The sequence below is a fragment of the Talpa occidentalis genome, unplaced genomic scaffold, assembly GCF_014898055.3.
Source record: "Talpa occidentalis isolate TD23 unplaced genomic scaffold, MPIMG_talOcc4v2.1 talOcc4.11, whole genome shotgun sequence".
NCBI classification, from domain to species: Eukaryota; Metazoa; Chordata; class Mammalia; order Eulipotyphla; family Talpidae; genus Talpa; species Talpa occidentalis.
Genome location: NW_023601104.1, coordinates 3,496,538 through 3,513,675, shown reverse-complemented (window position 1 = coordinate 3,513,675; position 17,138 = coordinate 3,496,538). Strand labels below are relative to the sequence as shown.

The window sequence follows — 17,138 nt, the reverse complement described above, 5'->3', positions numbered from 1 at the left end:
ACTCTGTCTCTGGTGAATCCTCTCACCCCCACACCTCTGGCCTGTACCCCAGCTCTTGTATGCATAAATAAATAAATCTTTAAAAAATAATAATTCAATAAATAGAGTGATGCCCTGGATACTTCCTCCTTCCTTATAAATGGGGCCCTTTTTATTTGTCCTTGTTATTCTAAGACCTCACCTTGGTGGGTTTCTTTTTCCCTTCAGTGATGTTCTCTGCTTCTTCATGTTCCTTTGCTCCTTGTGTTAGATTAGTGTAATTGGCCATACGATTGAGAAGAGAAGACACCTTTGGTCTGGTGTCCATTTCTTCCTACAAAACCAGAAATATGGGAGAAATAAGTGACATGCTGGAAATAAGAATCAAAATGATCTCTGTACCAGAAAACTACAAAGCAAATGAGAAAACATTTCACAATATTTTTTTAAAAATTGTGAGACTTTGTAGCTCCCCTACATTAAGATACCATACTTAGCAAGACTACAGGAATCCTTGTAAAATTCTTAAATGAAAAGCTTCATTATTCTTTTTGGTAACTTTACAGTAAAAACAAAATTATACTGGCTCCCACAGAGAAGTGTAACCTCATAAAGAACACTTATGAAATGATCTTTAATCACAGTACCCCCTTTCTTTAGGCTACTGACATTCTACTAACATGGATGGTTATTATTATTTATAGTATCAAGCAAGGACAGGTCAACGAAAACATTTTGTGCTGAATTAAATATTCACCTCAGGTCTTTTGTCTTTAAGGAATCTGAGAGAAAACATTTAAAAACTAGACACATTGGGGGAAGTGGCACTCACATCACTGTCCAAAGTTAGACAAAGACAGCGCTGGACTAAAGCCGATTCCTTTCAACAACCTGGCCACAGATTCCATCAGAATCCGCGCTGTCTTAGTCAGACAGGACATCAGATCCTTCTACTCTGGTAGCCGGCTTCCTACACTGATTTTTGTTGAGTAGTTCAAGGGTAAGTGATAGTCTTCCCAAATATGGAGTTGAAAAACACACTTTTATACTCGAGGAAAGCTAACTTCAATGTAAACATTTAAATCCTAGTTGAACGAAACAATAAGGTTCTCCATGTGCCTGTGATGCCAATGATCCTCCTCTTTCCTTTATAGAAATTTGATTTAATGAATACTCATTAAGTAGCAGTAGTTAGATATGTAGACTAAATTAAATGTGACGAGTTAGAATAACTTGTATTTTAACGAGTTATTAAGCTATCCAGTCTGTACTGTTTTAAAACTAAATAGGGTATGAAACAGCTACCTTTCTTTTTCTGTAATATGAGTTTACAACCCTGTATCTGATATAGGGAAACTGGTTTAGACCTCTTCAGATGAATGTCAGCACACCATATCCACCATCAAAGCACCAATAACCCTTCGCTGTGTATCAATGGGCCTCCTTAGCCTTCTTGTCCTCCACCCCACAACCTCCCTTTTCAGTAGCCTCAGGAAACAGCTCTCTTGAAATCGCTGTTCCTGAAATCTCTGCCTTAGCTTTCTCTCAAATATTACCTCAAAGAGTGCCAAGTTTTTATCAAAATATTCATCGCCTTCTTCATAATTAGAATTATTGAGATAAGCATTCCGAGCTTTCTTATGGCCATCATCTGGGAAAAAAAGTAAACCACGTTAGTTTCTCATTGTATTGAAGATGCAAATAACTGTATGCTGCCTCTGCATTAATTGAACCTATTTTTATATTCAGATTGTAATCTGAGTATAGTTGAACTTAATCAGCACTGCTTGGAGAATGTGGCCGTTTCCAAAAGGAACAAACCACATCTCTAAGGATTAAATACGAGTCATTTACTTCTTAGCAATGAAAGACTTCTGGAAACACTACTCATTCAGGTTTCTAGCCTATAGAGACCTGACTCTGAAAATGACCCACATAGCGGCTAAAAAAAAAAATTATCAAGTACCATTCAACAACCTTCAGTACAATACTGTGCTGGACAAGGCCCACTTTACATACCGCTGCTGATGACAATGGCAGTGAAAGTTCTCTGCTTCTGAGTCTGTCCAACTTTTCATAATTAATACTAGGTCATTTAACCAAATATTATTTTTGTACAAACTTTTGGCTCATGCTTTATGTTAAAAGAGTCACCTAAGGGCCTCCCCGGTGGCACAGTGGTTGAGCGCCGCACTGGGAAGCTGTCCACAGCCTCTGCAGCACCAGTTCGATTCCCCGTTGGCCAGGGAGAACCCCACATGGCTTGGCAGACCTCTCCTGCCTCGCCCGCTACTCCCCTCAGCAGTGTCTTCGGTCTGTCTGCCTATTCTGCTCCCCGCTCTGGCTCTGGTGAATTCTCTCACCCTCCAGCGCTTCTGACCTGTACCCCAGTTCTTGTGTAAAATAAATAAATCTTAAAAAAAAAAAAAAAAGTCACCCAACAAGAATTTGATGAGGGCCTCCCTGGTAGCGCAAGGGGTTAAGACACAACCTATGAAGCTACCTGCAGCATCTGCAGCATAAGTTCGATCCCCGGCCAGCCAGGGAGCTACCCACATGGTGCAGCAGACCTCTCCTGACTCGCTGGTTGCTCCCCTCAGCCTGCTGTTTCCCACTCTGTTTCTGGTGAATCCTCTTACCCCCTCCCCACATCTCTGGCCTGTACCCCAGTTCTTGTATGCATAAATAATTAAATCTTAAAAAAAAAATAATTTGATGAACCAGCTTTGAAGAAAAAAGGGGCTCCGAGGTGGTGTAGGGGTTAAGTATCACCACTATCACCACTAAGGCCTGAGTTTGATCCCAGCCAGGGAGCTAACCCACATGGCACAGTGGACCTATCCTCTTTCCTGCTGCTCCCCTTAGCAGTGTATTTCAGTGGATCCACCTGCTCTGCTCCCCACTGTCTGGTGAGTCCTCTCACCCCCAACCATGCACTTCTGGCCTACACCCCAGTTCTTTCACTAAATAAATATTTATTTATTTATTTTTAAAGATTTATTTATACAAGAACCAGGGTACAGGCCAGATGCATGGGAGGGTGAAAGAACTCACCAGAGACAGAGGGGGGAACAGAACAGGCAGACTGACGAAATACACTGCTGAGGGGAGCAGCGGGCATGACAGGAGAGATCTGCCACGCCATGTGGGACCCTCACTGACCGGTTGGGATGGAATTGGCACTGCGGAGACTTCAGACAGCTTCACAGAACGGTGCTCAACTGCCTGTGACACCAGGGGAGGCCCTAAATAAACTTTTAAAAAGAAACAAAAACACTTAAAAAAAAAAAAAGACTGGGTTCCCTATGACAGTAGAGTGTGTATTGCATGAGCACTTCCTTAACTTTTGCTCTTTATTATGTAAAAGTTATATAATTGCAATCATCTGGTAGGAAAGAGAAAATTAAAAAATATGAAGATGTCATTAAGAATTGAGATTTTAAATACTAAGGAAACAGACACCAATCTAAAACTTTTAAGTTTTATAACCTTAAATAGATGAGCTTGGGCAGTAGCCACCAAGTTATCAAAATAAGTGAGTAATACCAAAGGACAGAAAAACCAACCTAAAGGCATTCCCACTGGCTAAAAATGGGATCAATGAGCACTAAAAATAAATAATGCAGTGGAATGAAATGCAAATATGTGAAATACCCCAAATGGTATCTTAAAAAATTAGTCATCTCTGCAGAGTTGCTAAGGAAACAACATATATAACTCTGAAAAATAATAAATGGAAAGAATCAAGCAATTATCCTGCCTTTCCTATAACAACTGCATTTTGGGATAACCAAATGTCAAAGAAAAATTGTTAAAGGAGCATTCTAGCTAATAAATGCAGATGGAATAGTATCATTAGAAAACATCACCAATTTATAACCTTTAATGAGATAATGGATAGCAAATGGATCATTATCAATGGACCATCAAATGATGAAAACCATTTTTGGTGATAGACGTTTACACTATAATGGATTCTAAGGCAGAATTTTTTTTTTAAAGATTTATTTATTTATTTATTTATGCATAGAAGAACTGGGGTGCAGGCCAGAGGTGTGGGGTGGGGGTTGAGAGGATTCACCAGAGACAGTGGGGAGCAGAACAGGCAGGTTGATGGAAATATACGGCTGAGGGGAGCAGTGGGCGAGTCAGGAGAAGTCTGCTGTGCCATGTGGGTTGCTCCCTGCCTGGGGATCGAACTCGTGCTGCAATGGCTCTGGATAGCTTCATAGATTGTGTCTGAACCCCCTGCACTACCAGGGAGGCCCTGAGGCAGAATTTTAAATGGATGATCAGGGTAATTTGGAACTCACTGATCAACCTTAATATCACTAAAAGCAGGACAACACAATCTTCTAAAGCAATATAATGAAAACAGTACTGTGCAACCTATGATGTATTCTTACCAAACGTTAGAATTCTAACTCAAATGAAATGTAAAAAGACATTTTTGAAATGAGAGACATTTTAATATGGGCTGGTTTCTTTTTTTTAAGGCTTACTAGGTAAAATCATATGACATCTAAAATCTTTAAAATATTCCAGGAAGGGCCTCCCTGGTGGCGCAGGCAGTTGAGCGCAACACTGTGAAGCTGTCCGCAGCCTCTGCAGTGTGGGTTCGATCCTGGCTGGCCAGGGAGAATCCCACATGGCGCAGCAGACCTCTCCTATCTCGCCCGCTGCTCCCCTCAGCAACACTGCCTGTTCTGTTCGTCAGTCTGCCTGTTCTGTTCCCCACTCTGTCTCTGGTGAATCCTCTCACCCTCCTGCACATTTGGCCTGTTCACCAGTTCCTGTATAAACAAATAAATCTTTAAAATATTCCAGGAAAAAAAATAGGTAGTCTTGAAAACAGCTCTGAAACACTGTTGAGGTTTAGTGATGGGTTGATAGAGGTTTATTATCATATCTACTTTTCTGTACCTTTGGAAACTTCCAAAATAAAAAGTTATAAGGAAAATGTAATTCTTTTCCTCTAATGTTTCCAGAAAATTCTGAAGAGAATGACACAGCTTAAAATAAACACTGCTTTTGAATAATTCATTCATTCAATTAATTCATTTATTAAGTTCTTATGATGTGTTGGGTACTGTTCGAGATCTGGGGGAAAAAGCATTGAAAAGGCAGTTATAGGGCCTCCTTGGTGGCACAGTGGGTTGAACACAGTGCTGTGAAGCTGTCCGCAGCCTCTCTAGCACGGGTTCGATTTCCAGCTGGCCAGGGAGATTCCCACATGGCGCGACAGACCTCTCCTGTCTCACCTGCTGCTCCCCTCAGCAGTGCTTTTGGTCTGTCTGCTTGTTCTGTTCCCCACTCTGTCTCTGGTGAATCCTCTCACCCTCCCATGCCTCTGGCCTGTACCCTAGCTATTGAATAAATTAAAAAATTAAGAATAAAAAGTAAAATAATTTAAAAAAAAAAAACAGGCAGTTATAGGGCCACCCTGGTGGTGCAAGGGGTTGTCTCAGCACAATGAATCTATCCATAGCCACTGCAGCACAAGTTCAATCCCAGCCAGGGAGGTGACCTATATGGCACAGCAGACCTCTGCTGTCTCTCCTGCTGCTCCCCTCAACAGTGTATTTCAGTAGATCTGCCAGTTCTGCTCCCCAAACAGTCTCTGGTGAATCCTCTCACCCGCCTGCACCAGCCTGCACCCCAGCTCTTGTATGCATAAAGAAATAATCTTTTTTTAAAAAATATATATATCTTTCTTTTATTGTGTATATTCGGAAGTCACAGAAGACAGAAAATAAGCAACTAAAAAGAAGATATTTCAAGAAGTAGTAAGTTTAGGGACTCCAAAGTGGCGCAGGGACTCCCAGGTTGAGTGCAGAGATTTGAAGATGTCCTCAGCCTCTGCAGCGCTGGTTTGATCCGTGGCCAGCCAGGGAGATACCCACATAACAAAGCAGACCTCTCCTGTCTCGCCCGCTGCTCCCCTCAGCAGTGTATTTCAGTAGATCTGCCTGTTCTGTTCCCCCCTCTGTCTCTGGTGAATCCTCTCACCCTCCTGCACCTCTGGCCTGAACTCCAGTTCTGGTATGCATAAATAAATAACTCTTCTTTTAAAAAAGTAGTCAGTTTAATGAAGAAACTTAAACAGATAATGGTCTAGATTATTACTTGGGAGGGCAAAGACAAATTTAGGTAAGAACACTGGTGCCATGAGAAGTGGGCTCTCAAAAATTAAAACAAAACAAAACAAAACCAGGCCTCCCCTGGTGGTGCAAGCAATTTGAGCACAACACTGTGTGGTGCTTAACCCTTTCCGCCACTAGGGAGGCCAGATAAATTTATTTTTAAGAGAAAACCTTTATTAGTAATGAGAAGGTAACCACAAAAGAAGTTTTAATTAATCAAGAAACTATAACAACTTTAAACATATATCTAGGGCCACCCTGGTGGTGCAGGGGTTAAAGTCTCAGTGCTATCAAACTATCACCAGCCACTGTGGCATGAGTTCACTCCCTGGCCAGGGAGCTAACCCACATGGCACAGCAGACCTTTCCTGTCTCGTCCACTGCTCCCCTCAGCAGTGTATTTCAGTCAGTCTGCCTGTTCTGTTGCCCCACTCTGTCTCTGGTGAATCCTCTCACCCCCACACCTCTGGCCTACATCCCAGTTCTTGTATGCATAAATAAAAAAAAATAAATCTTAAAAAAATAAAGATACATGTATTGTTTATGTCTGTACAACAGAGATAATTTAGTTGGGCTTGGCTTAGCTAAGTTCCCTATTTCAGTCTCCTGTGAGGTTCAAATCAAACATTTGCCAATGTTGTGGTCTCATTTGAAGGCCCAAGACCATTCACTTCCAAGCACTCATATATATTGTTGGCTTAAAAGAGCTCCTTCCTGGCTGTTGCTGAGAGATTCAAGATCTCTCAGTTTCTTACCATGTGAGCCCTTCCACAAGACAGCTTAAGCATGGTAGCTAGATTCCCTTAAAGTAAGCCATCAAAGAGAGGCAGAGAGGAGAAAAAGGCAGATCTCCCTGTCTTCTAGTAATCTCATTATGAAAGTGAAATAGCTTCTGCCATATTCTGTTAATTAGAGTCATTAAATCCAGCCCTCACTCAAAGGGGAAAAGATTACACAAGGTCATGAATGCCAGGAAGAAAGTTTCATTGGTTGCTAACCTAAGTGGCTACTTACCATAACCATCCATTGATCCCTCCAATGGGCAGAATTGTAGGGAGATATTGATAAATCTACCATCATATTGGGAAACTTTTAAAAACATGCTTCTTTCAATAATTGATAGATGAAGTAATCAAGGAGTACTACAGTGACTAACCTAAAGTATATATAAAAATCTGCATCTAAAATTATAAAATATATATTTTAACCAATATATATAGAAAACTTATAAAAAGTTACCATGTACTAAATCTTAAAGAGTGAACAAATTTCAAGCAGATATAATATAAGCCATGATCGTGGTCTAGAATAATTAAGTTAGAATTTAAATATATAAATTTTAAAAATCCTTGCAAATTTAGAAATTAAAAAAAAACCCTGCTAAATAACTCAAGGATCAAAGATTAAAAGACAAAAATTGAATGACAGTGAAAGCACTCCTTATTAAAATTTGTAGGATGTAGCAAAAGTATAACTTCAAAGGAAAGTTACTGCCTTAAAATCTACATTAGCAAAGGAAAAATAAAAATTACATGAGCTAACTATTTTAGGAAGCAAGGAAGAAGGCAGAATAAATCCTAAGACAGGAAAAGGAAAAAGATAATTGTACTATCATTTGGTGAAATGACCTTTTTTTCCTATCTTTCAACTTTCTGCTTTTCCTGGGTCCTTATGCTTTAGGTAGATCGCTTGTAAATAGCAATTAGCCAGATTTTAAAAAAAAAATCTGACAATCTGTCTTTAAAATTGTCAAGTTTAGTCCATGCCTCAATAGTTGATATATTTGAACTGTATTCTATCATTTTTTAATTTCTATTTTATCATTTACTCCCATTCTCTTTTTCTGATTTCTTAGTTATTTTTCTTTCTTTTTTTTTTTTTAAAGATTTATTTTTATTTATTTACACAAGCACTGGGTACAGTCAGAAGCGCAGGAGGGTGAGAGAATTCACGAGAGCCAGAGTGGAGAGCAGAGCAGGCAGACTGACGAAATACACTGCTGAGGGGAGCAGCGGGCGGCAGGAGAGGTCTGCGCGCCATGTGAGACGCTCCTCCGGTGGCCGGGGAACAGCTGGGGATCGAACCGGCACCGCAGAGACTGCGGGCAGCTACGCAACCCAGCGCTCAACCACTGCGCCACCGGGGAGGCCCTCTTAGTTATTTCTTTACCCCTTATTCTATATTTTCTCCTCTCCTGGACTTCCTACAGTGTTTTTGCAATTGAGATTTTCCCACATATTTTTATTTAAAGCAGTTAAGTAAGCTTAAACAGTATCTTGTCATCCTCCCAAACACCACAAAAACTTTCAAATGCGTCACTTTCAACACTCTCTCCTTTGGGGCTTACATAACATTATTGTTCAAAACTTCCAGTAGTCTTTTTTTCCTAATTTTTTTTACTTCACAAGACACTAAAATTATTTCATAAAGACACTCGTTTGGCTCAAGGTCCACATTTACCATTTCATTTATTCAACATATTTTGCTGTATTTCAGAGTACTAGTCTTCTGAGCTTAATTTCCACTTACTTGGGGTACAGTCCATAAAATTCCTTCAGGAGTGTTTCTCAAACTTAGCACTCTGGAATTTTAAATCAAATAGGTATTTGTTGTGGAAGACTGTTCAATTAACTAACTGTAGGATATTTACGAGCTTTCCTGGCTTCTACTCACTAGATGCTAGTAGCATCTCCAGTAGTTACGATCAACACAAGAGTGGTTGGAATTGTACGGGGTCTATAACCAAGATGAAAATACATACATCGTACAAAAAATGAAAAATGATGTAAAAATATACAAAAAAAGAATATATTATACTGAAACTCGTGTCATTAAAGAAATGCCAATTAAAACAAAAAAATAAAATGCCTCTAAACATTTCCAAATATCCCCTGTGGTGTCATACCATCCCCATATGATCAGGTTTCATGGTGAAAAATTCCCCTAGCTCTAGCTCAACAAAATTTTAAGACATTATGTTTTGCTGTTGAGATTCTGTCATTCTGTTGTTCCTTTGATGACCTGTCTTTTTTCCTAAGGGCTTTTAAGGTCTTAGCCGTCCTTCTTACTATGCCTACATGTAGTTTTCTTTCCGGCTATAAACACCCTTCATGTATTTCTAATCTACTGGTTAATCACTTCATTTTTATATAAGTAATTAGATGTTTCTCTTTTCTAGCAGCTATATTTGTTTTCCTTCTCTCTGAACAGTCTTCCGTTCTGAGCAGTGTGCTCATCTTCCTAATTGCATGCCTTATTGATTTAGACATTTTATAGTTTTTTTTTTGTTCCAGACTCAGAAGCATTCATCCCTCTTTAGGTTGACAGGAATAGGGGTTCTAGCCGCAGCATGCCATTTTCTTGCTATTCAATAGTCTTATAATAGTGCTTCTATAAAAACCTGGCATCAGAACAATCCTGTCCCATACAGCAGTCCACAGGTCCAGGTTCCTAGCAGCTCAGATCCCCCTGCTGCATGCAGAACTGGCACTTCTATTTGGGGGTGAGGGCTCTCTAGGCTCAAATGTTGAGTGTTACTTACCTTTCAGACACTTTGGTTCTGCTTAATTTTAGGGGATGTAAGAACCTGGAGACTTTGCCTACCTTTAGTAGACCAATGAAGCCTCCAACAATGCCCTACCAAGTGTGGTGTGACATGTGCCACCGTTACTGGTGAACATGATTCGTACACAATCATAAAAGGTGGAGGCTTCCCAGGGAAGGAACAAAGGTCTCATCAGGAGTGGTGATAATGAAAGGCACAGATCATTCTCAGTCTGCTTATCTTGTTGGGAAATCATGCTGTTTCAGATGAAATCACTTCATCTTCAGAAGTCTGGATCACTACTCTGATCCCAGGAAATTCCAGATGTTAGTAGAATTTCTAGGGTTTCTGAACAGAAAATAACTTTTATTCTGCAGTAACCAAGACCCAAATCTATATCCTAGGGCTGTTTTCCGATTATCCAGAATCCTGAAATGATTTCTCTGGAGGATACCTACTGAGACTGGTCCGAGCAATGCTTTCAATTTAACAGCCCCAATATGAATTTGTCACTATTACGGGTTTTTCTCTCATTTTACTATATAAATAATGTTCGTATTAATTGGAAACATATTGGTGTTCCATTATACAAGTCAAACCCAAAGTGACATGACACTGTTATTGATTCTATTGAAGATTTCAGATTTCCATTTTTTATGGTATACATTTTTTTGCTGTTACTACTTATATACAGTTTGAACCTAAGAGAAATCTCATATTCCTCCCTTAGTCTTCTTCCTGATCTTGTCAAAAGGCCTTTGCTGGTCTGAGTTAGCTGGAAGTAAAGCACTAAACGCACTTAATTTTTTCATAAAGGTTGAGTTTGAACTATGTGACTATGAAAGATCGCTCAAATGTTATAAATTAGGCCTCGCTAGTGGCACAAGGGGTTACACACAGCACAGTGAAGCTATCTGCAGCCTCTGCAGCCCAAGTTCAATCGCAGGCCCACACATGGCACAGCAGACCTCTCCTGTGTTGCTGTCCAATGCTCCCCTCAATAGTGTATTCCAGTCAGACTGCCTGTTCTGTTCCCTACTCAGTCTCTGGTGAATCCTCTCACCCCTTCCCCTGCACTCTGGCCTGCGCCCCAGTTTTTATATGCATAATAAATCTTCTAAAAAGTGTTATAAATTACATTTTGGTTGCTAGATCTCTTATCTATTAGCCTTCTCTCTTTTATTTGTAATTTATTTGTTTACAAAGTCATGTGATGCCATTTAACATGTTGTTCTGCTTTTTATAGTTCCTGTAAGTTGACAGTTGGGTCCAGAGGTTTAGTCACATTCAGTAATTTAAGGGGGGAAACTGCCTTCATGGTGGTGTTTTGATGTTCCATCAGAAAGTGTATGTCACCTGGTCATCTTTTTTTTTTTTTTGGCGATACTAGCAATTACTGATGATAAATATCTAGAGATCCATTACTTTCTAAGGCGTTTACAAAGTTCTGGTATTCTTAATCTACTTATTAGATATTCTTCCTTCTTTATTAGCTAGACTACTTATTTAAAGAAAATTTAACATTTTAATCATTTCTAGAAGCACAGCCCAGCGGCAGTAAGTACATTTAGAGCATTACACAACCTCCACCGCCCATCCCCAGAACTCTCCAGTAAACACAGTTCTCCCACCACCAAAATACCCATAGTCCATCACCCTAGTTGCCTGTGCTTCCCCCCCAATTTTCTCACTCATCCCATCCTTACTTCCTCCCACCTCCCCCTCACCTCCTGATAGCCCAGATTTTTTGGGTCAGTTTTCAAGATCTGTCTTTGTCTGACCCTTTGTTTGATTTCTCTATATTCCACATCTAAGTTATAAGTGAAACCATCCAATATTTATCTTTCTCCTTCTGACTTACTTCTCATAGCATAATCCCTTCCAGTTCCATCCATGCTGCTGCAAATGGCATGGAATATGGAATACATTTATAAAGAGATATTTCCACTAATACACCATTTGTTTATCCACTGGTATAAAGATAAATAATTCAATCTGTCCCTTTATTGGCCAATTAGAATAATAAAATGATTCATTACAATACTCCAATGGGGCCTCCCTGGTGCAAGGGGTTAAGACACAATCTATGAAGCTATCCCCAGCCACTGAGGCCAAGTCCAATCCCCGGCCAGGGAGTTGACCCACATGGCGCAGCAGACCTCTCGTGACTCGCCCGCTGCTCCCCTCAGCAGTGTATTTCAGTAGATCTGCCAGTTCTGCTCCCCACTCTGTTTCTGGTGAATCCTCTCACATCCCCACACCTCTGGCTTGTACCCCAGTTCTTCTGTGCATAAATAAATAAATCTTAAAAAAAAAAAGAATACTCCTATGATGATCAATTTCTTTAACTATCATTACCAATTCATAAGCTTAAATATTAGACATATTTCAAACTGAATGCTTTTTGTGCATCTACTAAGATGATCATATGATGTTTACTTTCTAACCTATTAATATACTAAATAATATAAATTGATTTTTAACTGTAAGCTAACCATGTATTTTTAGTAGAAATCCACTTTGGTCACAGGGATAACTAAAAATATATATTGCTTGATTCAGATTGCAAATGTTTTGCTTAGAATATTTGTATCTGTGCTCATAAGTAAAACTGTTCTAAACTTTTCTCATACTGTCACTGTTAAGTTTTGTTATGAAGGTTATATAAGCTTCAACTGAGTTGGGGAGGGGTTACTTATTTTTCCATTCCTTGGGAGAAATTATAAAGAGTGGAATTATTTTTCCTTCAATGTAAAACTTGGTAAAACTTTTAAAAATGCCAGGGCCCAATGATCATCTGTTTGCTTGCTTTCAAAAAGTTTTAAATTAAACACACATACACACACTTCATAAATAATAAGACTACAGCTTGAATCCTTATCACAATACAATTTCACCCTTTCATATATCGCCTCAGCCTGATCTTTGCTTTTATAAGAGATCTCAGTCAGTGGGAACAGTAGGTACATTAAAATCACTGCCCCCTGTTGACAGAAAAAACATTTAGGTTTGAAAGATGACTATCAATTCTATTCAACAGGAAAAACAACTGAACCAGTTTCTCACCCACTAGGCCAAATAATTCTAAATGAGGTTTTAATAGTAAACTGGAAAGATTTTAGTTCAAGCTGCTAATGCTTTACAACAAGAAATCACCTTTTGCTTTTTGGCAAACTCAAAGATGTTTTTTTTTTTTTTTTTTAAAGTCGTTTAAGAATTTTTAAGACATAGTTAAAACAAAAATACTTAGGATGGAAAACAGAAGATGATAGTTATTAAAAGCACAAGAAAAAAGGAGAATAGGGCCTCCCCGGTGGCGCAGCGGTTGAGCGCTGGGTTGCGAAGCTACCCGCGGCCTCTGCGGCGCCGGTTCGATCCCCGGCTGCTCCCGGCCACCGGAGGAGGGTCCCACATGGTGTGCAGACCTCTCCTGCCGCCCGCTGCTCCCCTCAGCAGTGTACTTCGGTCCTTCTGCCTGCTCTGCTCCCTGCTCTGGCTCTGGTGAATTCTCTCACCCTCCCGCGCTTCTGACTGTACCCAGTGCATGTATAAACCAAACAAATAATAAATAAATAAATAAGACATGCCTCTAGAAAATTAAAAAAAAAAAAAAAAAAAAAAAGGAGAATAAAATCTGACCTAATGAACTTAGAAGAGAACACCCGTGTAGCAGGATGAACTCACTGAGATCTAACTGGAACACGTGGTGATAAACGGCCAGGTTTGTTTGAAACTGAACGAAACTGTAGAGTGCCAGATGAGATTATTGTCCGGAGTGATCTCCGTAAACTCTAAAGCTTCTGGCTAGTACTGCCAAGACACTCTTCACCTTCACATACTACTTTTTGCCTACAATGTGTTCTCTTTTACAGTAAGGACTGAACTGGAAACAAAGTTCAGCTTAGCAACTCCAGCACAGTACCAAGCCCCAAGACTGGCCACTTCATTCGATAGGCCTTTCCTCTCTACTTCCACTACACCCTCTCCAGGTCAGATGATAAACTACTTCTCAAACTTCTCGACTTTCCACGCATGTATCAGAGACTAAAAGCAATTTAAAGCTTAGGGGGGAAATCATTTGATGAAACCTTAAACCATTTCTGCTCCAAATATGAAATTTTTATATGGAGAAGACAAATTTTTAACAGCTTAAAATAAACTATCCAGTAAACTAAGTAAACCATAAAGAGAATAGTGACAGCCCCCAAAACCATAAGACTAGAACTCTGGGGACCAGATCTCTAGATATATATGTATGTCAAACCACTTACTTAACAGATATTTATTGATTGCCAGGCCGTCAGCTACTATTCTATCTCATAAGCTCACTCAAAGGAATGAGAATTAAGACCCAAAACATATATTCTTCACATAAGAGCAGAAAAAGATTATTCCAGTTTCTTCAACTAATACTCTGAATCCTTAATACACAAGTTAAGTAACGTCCTTCCTTTGGACTTTTTTGGTAGCTTATGTTTTCCATAGCTGCTTTTGCACACATTCTAGCACATAAAAGTTGAGCAAATATACAAATCAAAATAACCCTCAAAAGTCACACACAATATAAAATGGTTCTTTATATATCTGAAAGTATTAGCCTTACACATTAAAGCAGTAAAAAACAACAACAACAAAAAAAACCAAAAACCCACAGATGTTATTTTCGCCAACTAGATAAAAAAACACTGAGACTGACAACAACTATTTCTGATGCTAGAGAGCTGAGCATGCCTCCATACTCCTTATTGATGGGCAGTTAAGCTGTTTTCTTTTTGAAAATGTATGTAGCCTTGGGCCAAAAAATTTCGCTGTTAGGCATTTATCCAACAAATATACTGGAAATGAGAATGCAAGGAGGAGTGTGTAGGATGCTCACCACAACATAATTTGTTACAGTAAATACCTGAAGATAACTTAGAACTGAGTAAAATCATAATACAGGAATACAATGGAATAGTATTCCATCACAAAGAAATGAAGCAGATCCTTATGTACTGATATAAGATGTCCAAGATAAAACGTCAAGTGAAAAAAGGAAGTCACAGAATAACCTGTATAATTCCATTAATAGAAAAGGGGGGGGGGAGAGTTACACACTGACATATAACACAAAAATGTATAATTAAAATTTTCTAGAAGAATTCCCAAGAAGGTATCAGTAGCCAGAATACTAGGGGCATAGAGGTGAGGTAGTGGGGACTTCTACCTTCTTTATATATACTTTTGTATTGTCTGAATTCCTCAACAACCATATATTTAAAAAAAATTATCAGTCCTTAGATGTAAACTTCTTATCAAATTATAAGCTTACTCTGATGTACTATCTATAAGAAATCAATTAATTTCTAAACATCTTTTACAGATAAGGAACTGGAATATTAATGTCTATGGCTTACTCAAGACCATGAAGTTTATGAAGTACTGTCAGTAACTAAAATGAAGGTGATCAAAGGATCAAGAAAAGTAATTAAAAGCAAAATAGTTGCAAAGTTCAAGGTAGTATAAAGTCTTATACCTTCTTTTCAAAATTATATATATAAAAAGAAGTGCTACTTCTTATGGATTTTTTTTTTTTAATCTCAGAACATGTAAAATTACTTTTCAGTGTAACTAAATTGAGTTTCAGCAATCAATTGCAGAAGTTATTTCCCAAAACTCACCAGGCTGGGAATAGAAACAGTAGGGGGGAAAGTTGAGAAATGAAAAGTAGAAAAGAAGGGGATATAAAATGAAATTACAGAGAGAGTAGTGTCTCTTACTGTAAGTGGGGAAAGGGTGGCTTTAGAGAGTCAATCCCCACAGTAATACTATACCTAACAGTTGGCTGTGTTCCCCTGTGATGGAGTTCTGACTCGGGTCTGAAAAACAAACAATTGAAAAGAAAGGGAAAAAATGAATGATCAAAACAAATATTTTTTAAAAACCCAACAAAAGTCAATCAAGGAAATAAACTAAAAAAACAAAACAACAACCCCACTTTTCAATGCTAAAGAAACATTAATGAAAAGATAGTAATAATAAAATAGGCTATTATAAAAAATAATTACATATCTTCTTTGAAAAGCCAAACAACAGAATTACCATGTGAACCAGCAAGTCTACTCTTAGGTCTATAACACTGAAGTAATAAAGGGCCTCCCTGGTGGCGCAGGGGTTAAAGACACAGCCCGATCCAGCTATCTCCAGCCACTGAAGCCTGAGTTCAATCCCCGGCTAGAGAGCTAACACACATGGCACAGCAGACCTCATGCCCACTGCTCCCCTCAGCAGTGTATTTCAGTAGATCTACATGTCCTGCTTCCCACTCTCTCTCTGGTGAATCCTCTCACCCACCCCCCACACACCTCTTGCCTGTGCCCCAGTTCTTGTATGTATAAATAAATAAATCTTTTTTAAAAAAGTAATAAGGGCCTCCCCGGTGGCACAGTGGGTTGAGCGCAGCGCTGTGAAGCTGTCCACAGCCTCTGCAGCGCGGGTTCGATTCCCAGCCCACCAGGGAGATACCCAGATTGTGCGGCAGATCTCGCCTGCTGCTCCCCTCAGCAGTGTATTTCGGTCTACCTGCCTGTTCTGCTCCCCACTCTCTCTCTGGCGAATCCTCTCACATCCCACATCTCTGGCCTGTACCCGGGTTTTCGTATGCATAAATAAATAAATCTTTAAAAAAAAGAAAAAAGAGAAAAAGAATGCCTCTTTATGTACTGTATATTTCTCCTTGCCTTCTGAGCTGTGCATACATGATATATGTGCATTTTCTAGCAAGCCAATGCTCTTCCTTTGAATGTCCTCCTATATTTGAGATGAGTAGAAGTAAATTTTTTGTGTAGTTCTCTATAAGTTCAATTTTGGTTTTCATTTATTATAATTAAAGGAGTGCAAGGCACTCTTTAGTTGATACTAATTTGAAGACAAACCTCCAACAACCTGCAAATGTTTCATTAATATATCAAAAGCTGAAACAAGGAAATAAAGCCACTGGAATGAAATTACCCATGCCTATAAAAATCACAATTGGTAAGTGGATTTAAATTGAAGAGAGTTTCTAGGTATGCAATCCACATAATACAGTCAACCTGATAACACTCTGAGATATGGCTGGGTACCTTTCTACTTTCTTTTTTTTTTTTTTAATTTATTTATGCATACAAGAACTGGGGTACAGGCCAGAGGTGTGGGGGGTGAGAGGATTCACCAGAGAAAGAGTGGGAAGCAGGACAGGCAGATCTACTGAAATACACTGCTGGGGCGAGCAGCGGGTGAGACAGGAGAGATCTGCTGCATCATGTCGGTCACCTCACCAGGTCACCTCACCAGCCCGGGGATCAAACTCGTGCTGCAGTGGCTGTGGGATAGCTTCATAGTGCTGCGTCTTAACCCCTTGCACCACAAGGGAGGCACACCTTTCTACTTTCTATTGTCCTATATCTGAACTCTTCCATTTAACATTTTTACTGGTAAGTAAAAGTTTGTCT

At 39.3% G+C, this 17,138-nt stretch overlaps 1 protein-coding gene across 3 annotated transcripts in view; it reads right to left on the bottom strand.

Moving 5' to 3' along the window:
* The window catches only part of SLC12A6 (solute carrier family 12 member 6), a 95,130-nt gene that overhangs the window by 32,806 nt on the left and 45,186 nt on the right, over nt 1–17,138 (bottom strand). For 2 of the 3 annotated variants that reach the window (XM_037502141.2, XM_037502143.2), the window contains exons 2-4: nt 15,480–15,524; nt 1,536–1,630; nt 182–313 (exon numbers count right to left, since the gene is read on the bottom strand). In XM_037502141.2, coding sequence (XP_037358038.1) covers nt 182–313; nt 1,536–1,630; nt 15,480–15,524 — 272 coding nt within the window. The remainder of the gene's footprint in view (nt 1–181; nt 314–1,535; nt 1,631–15,479; nt 15,525–17,138) is intronic. The other variant, XM_037502142.2, reaches the window with a different exon arrangement.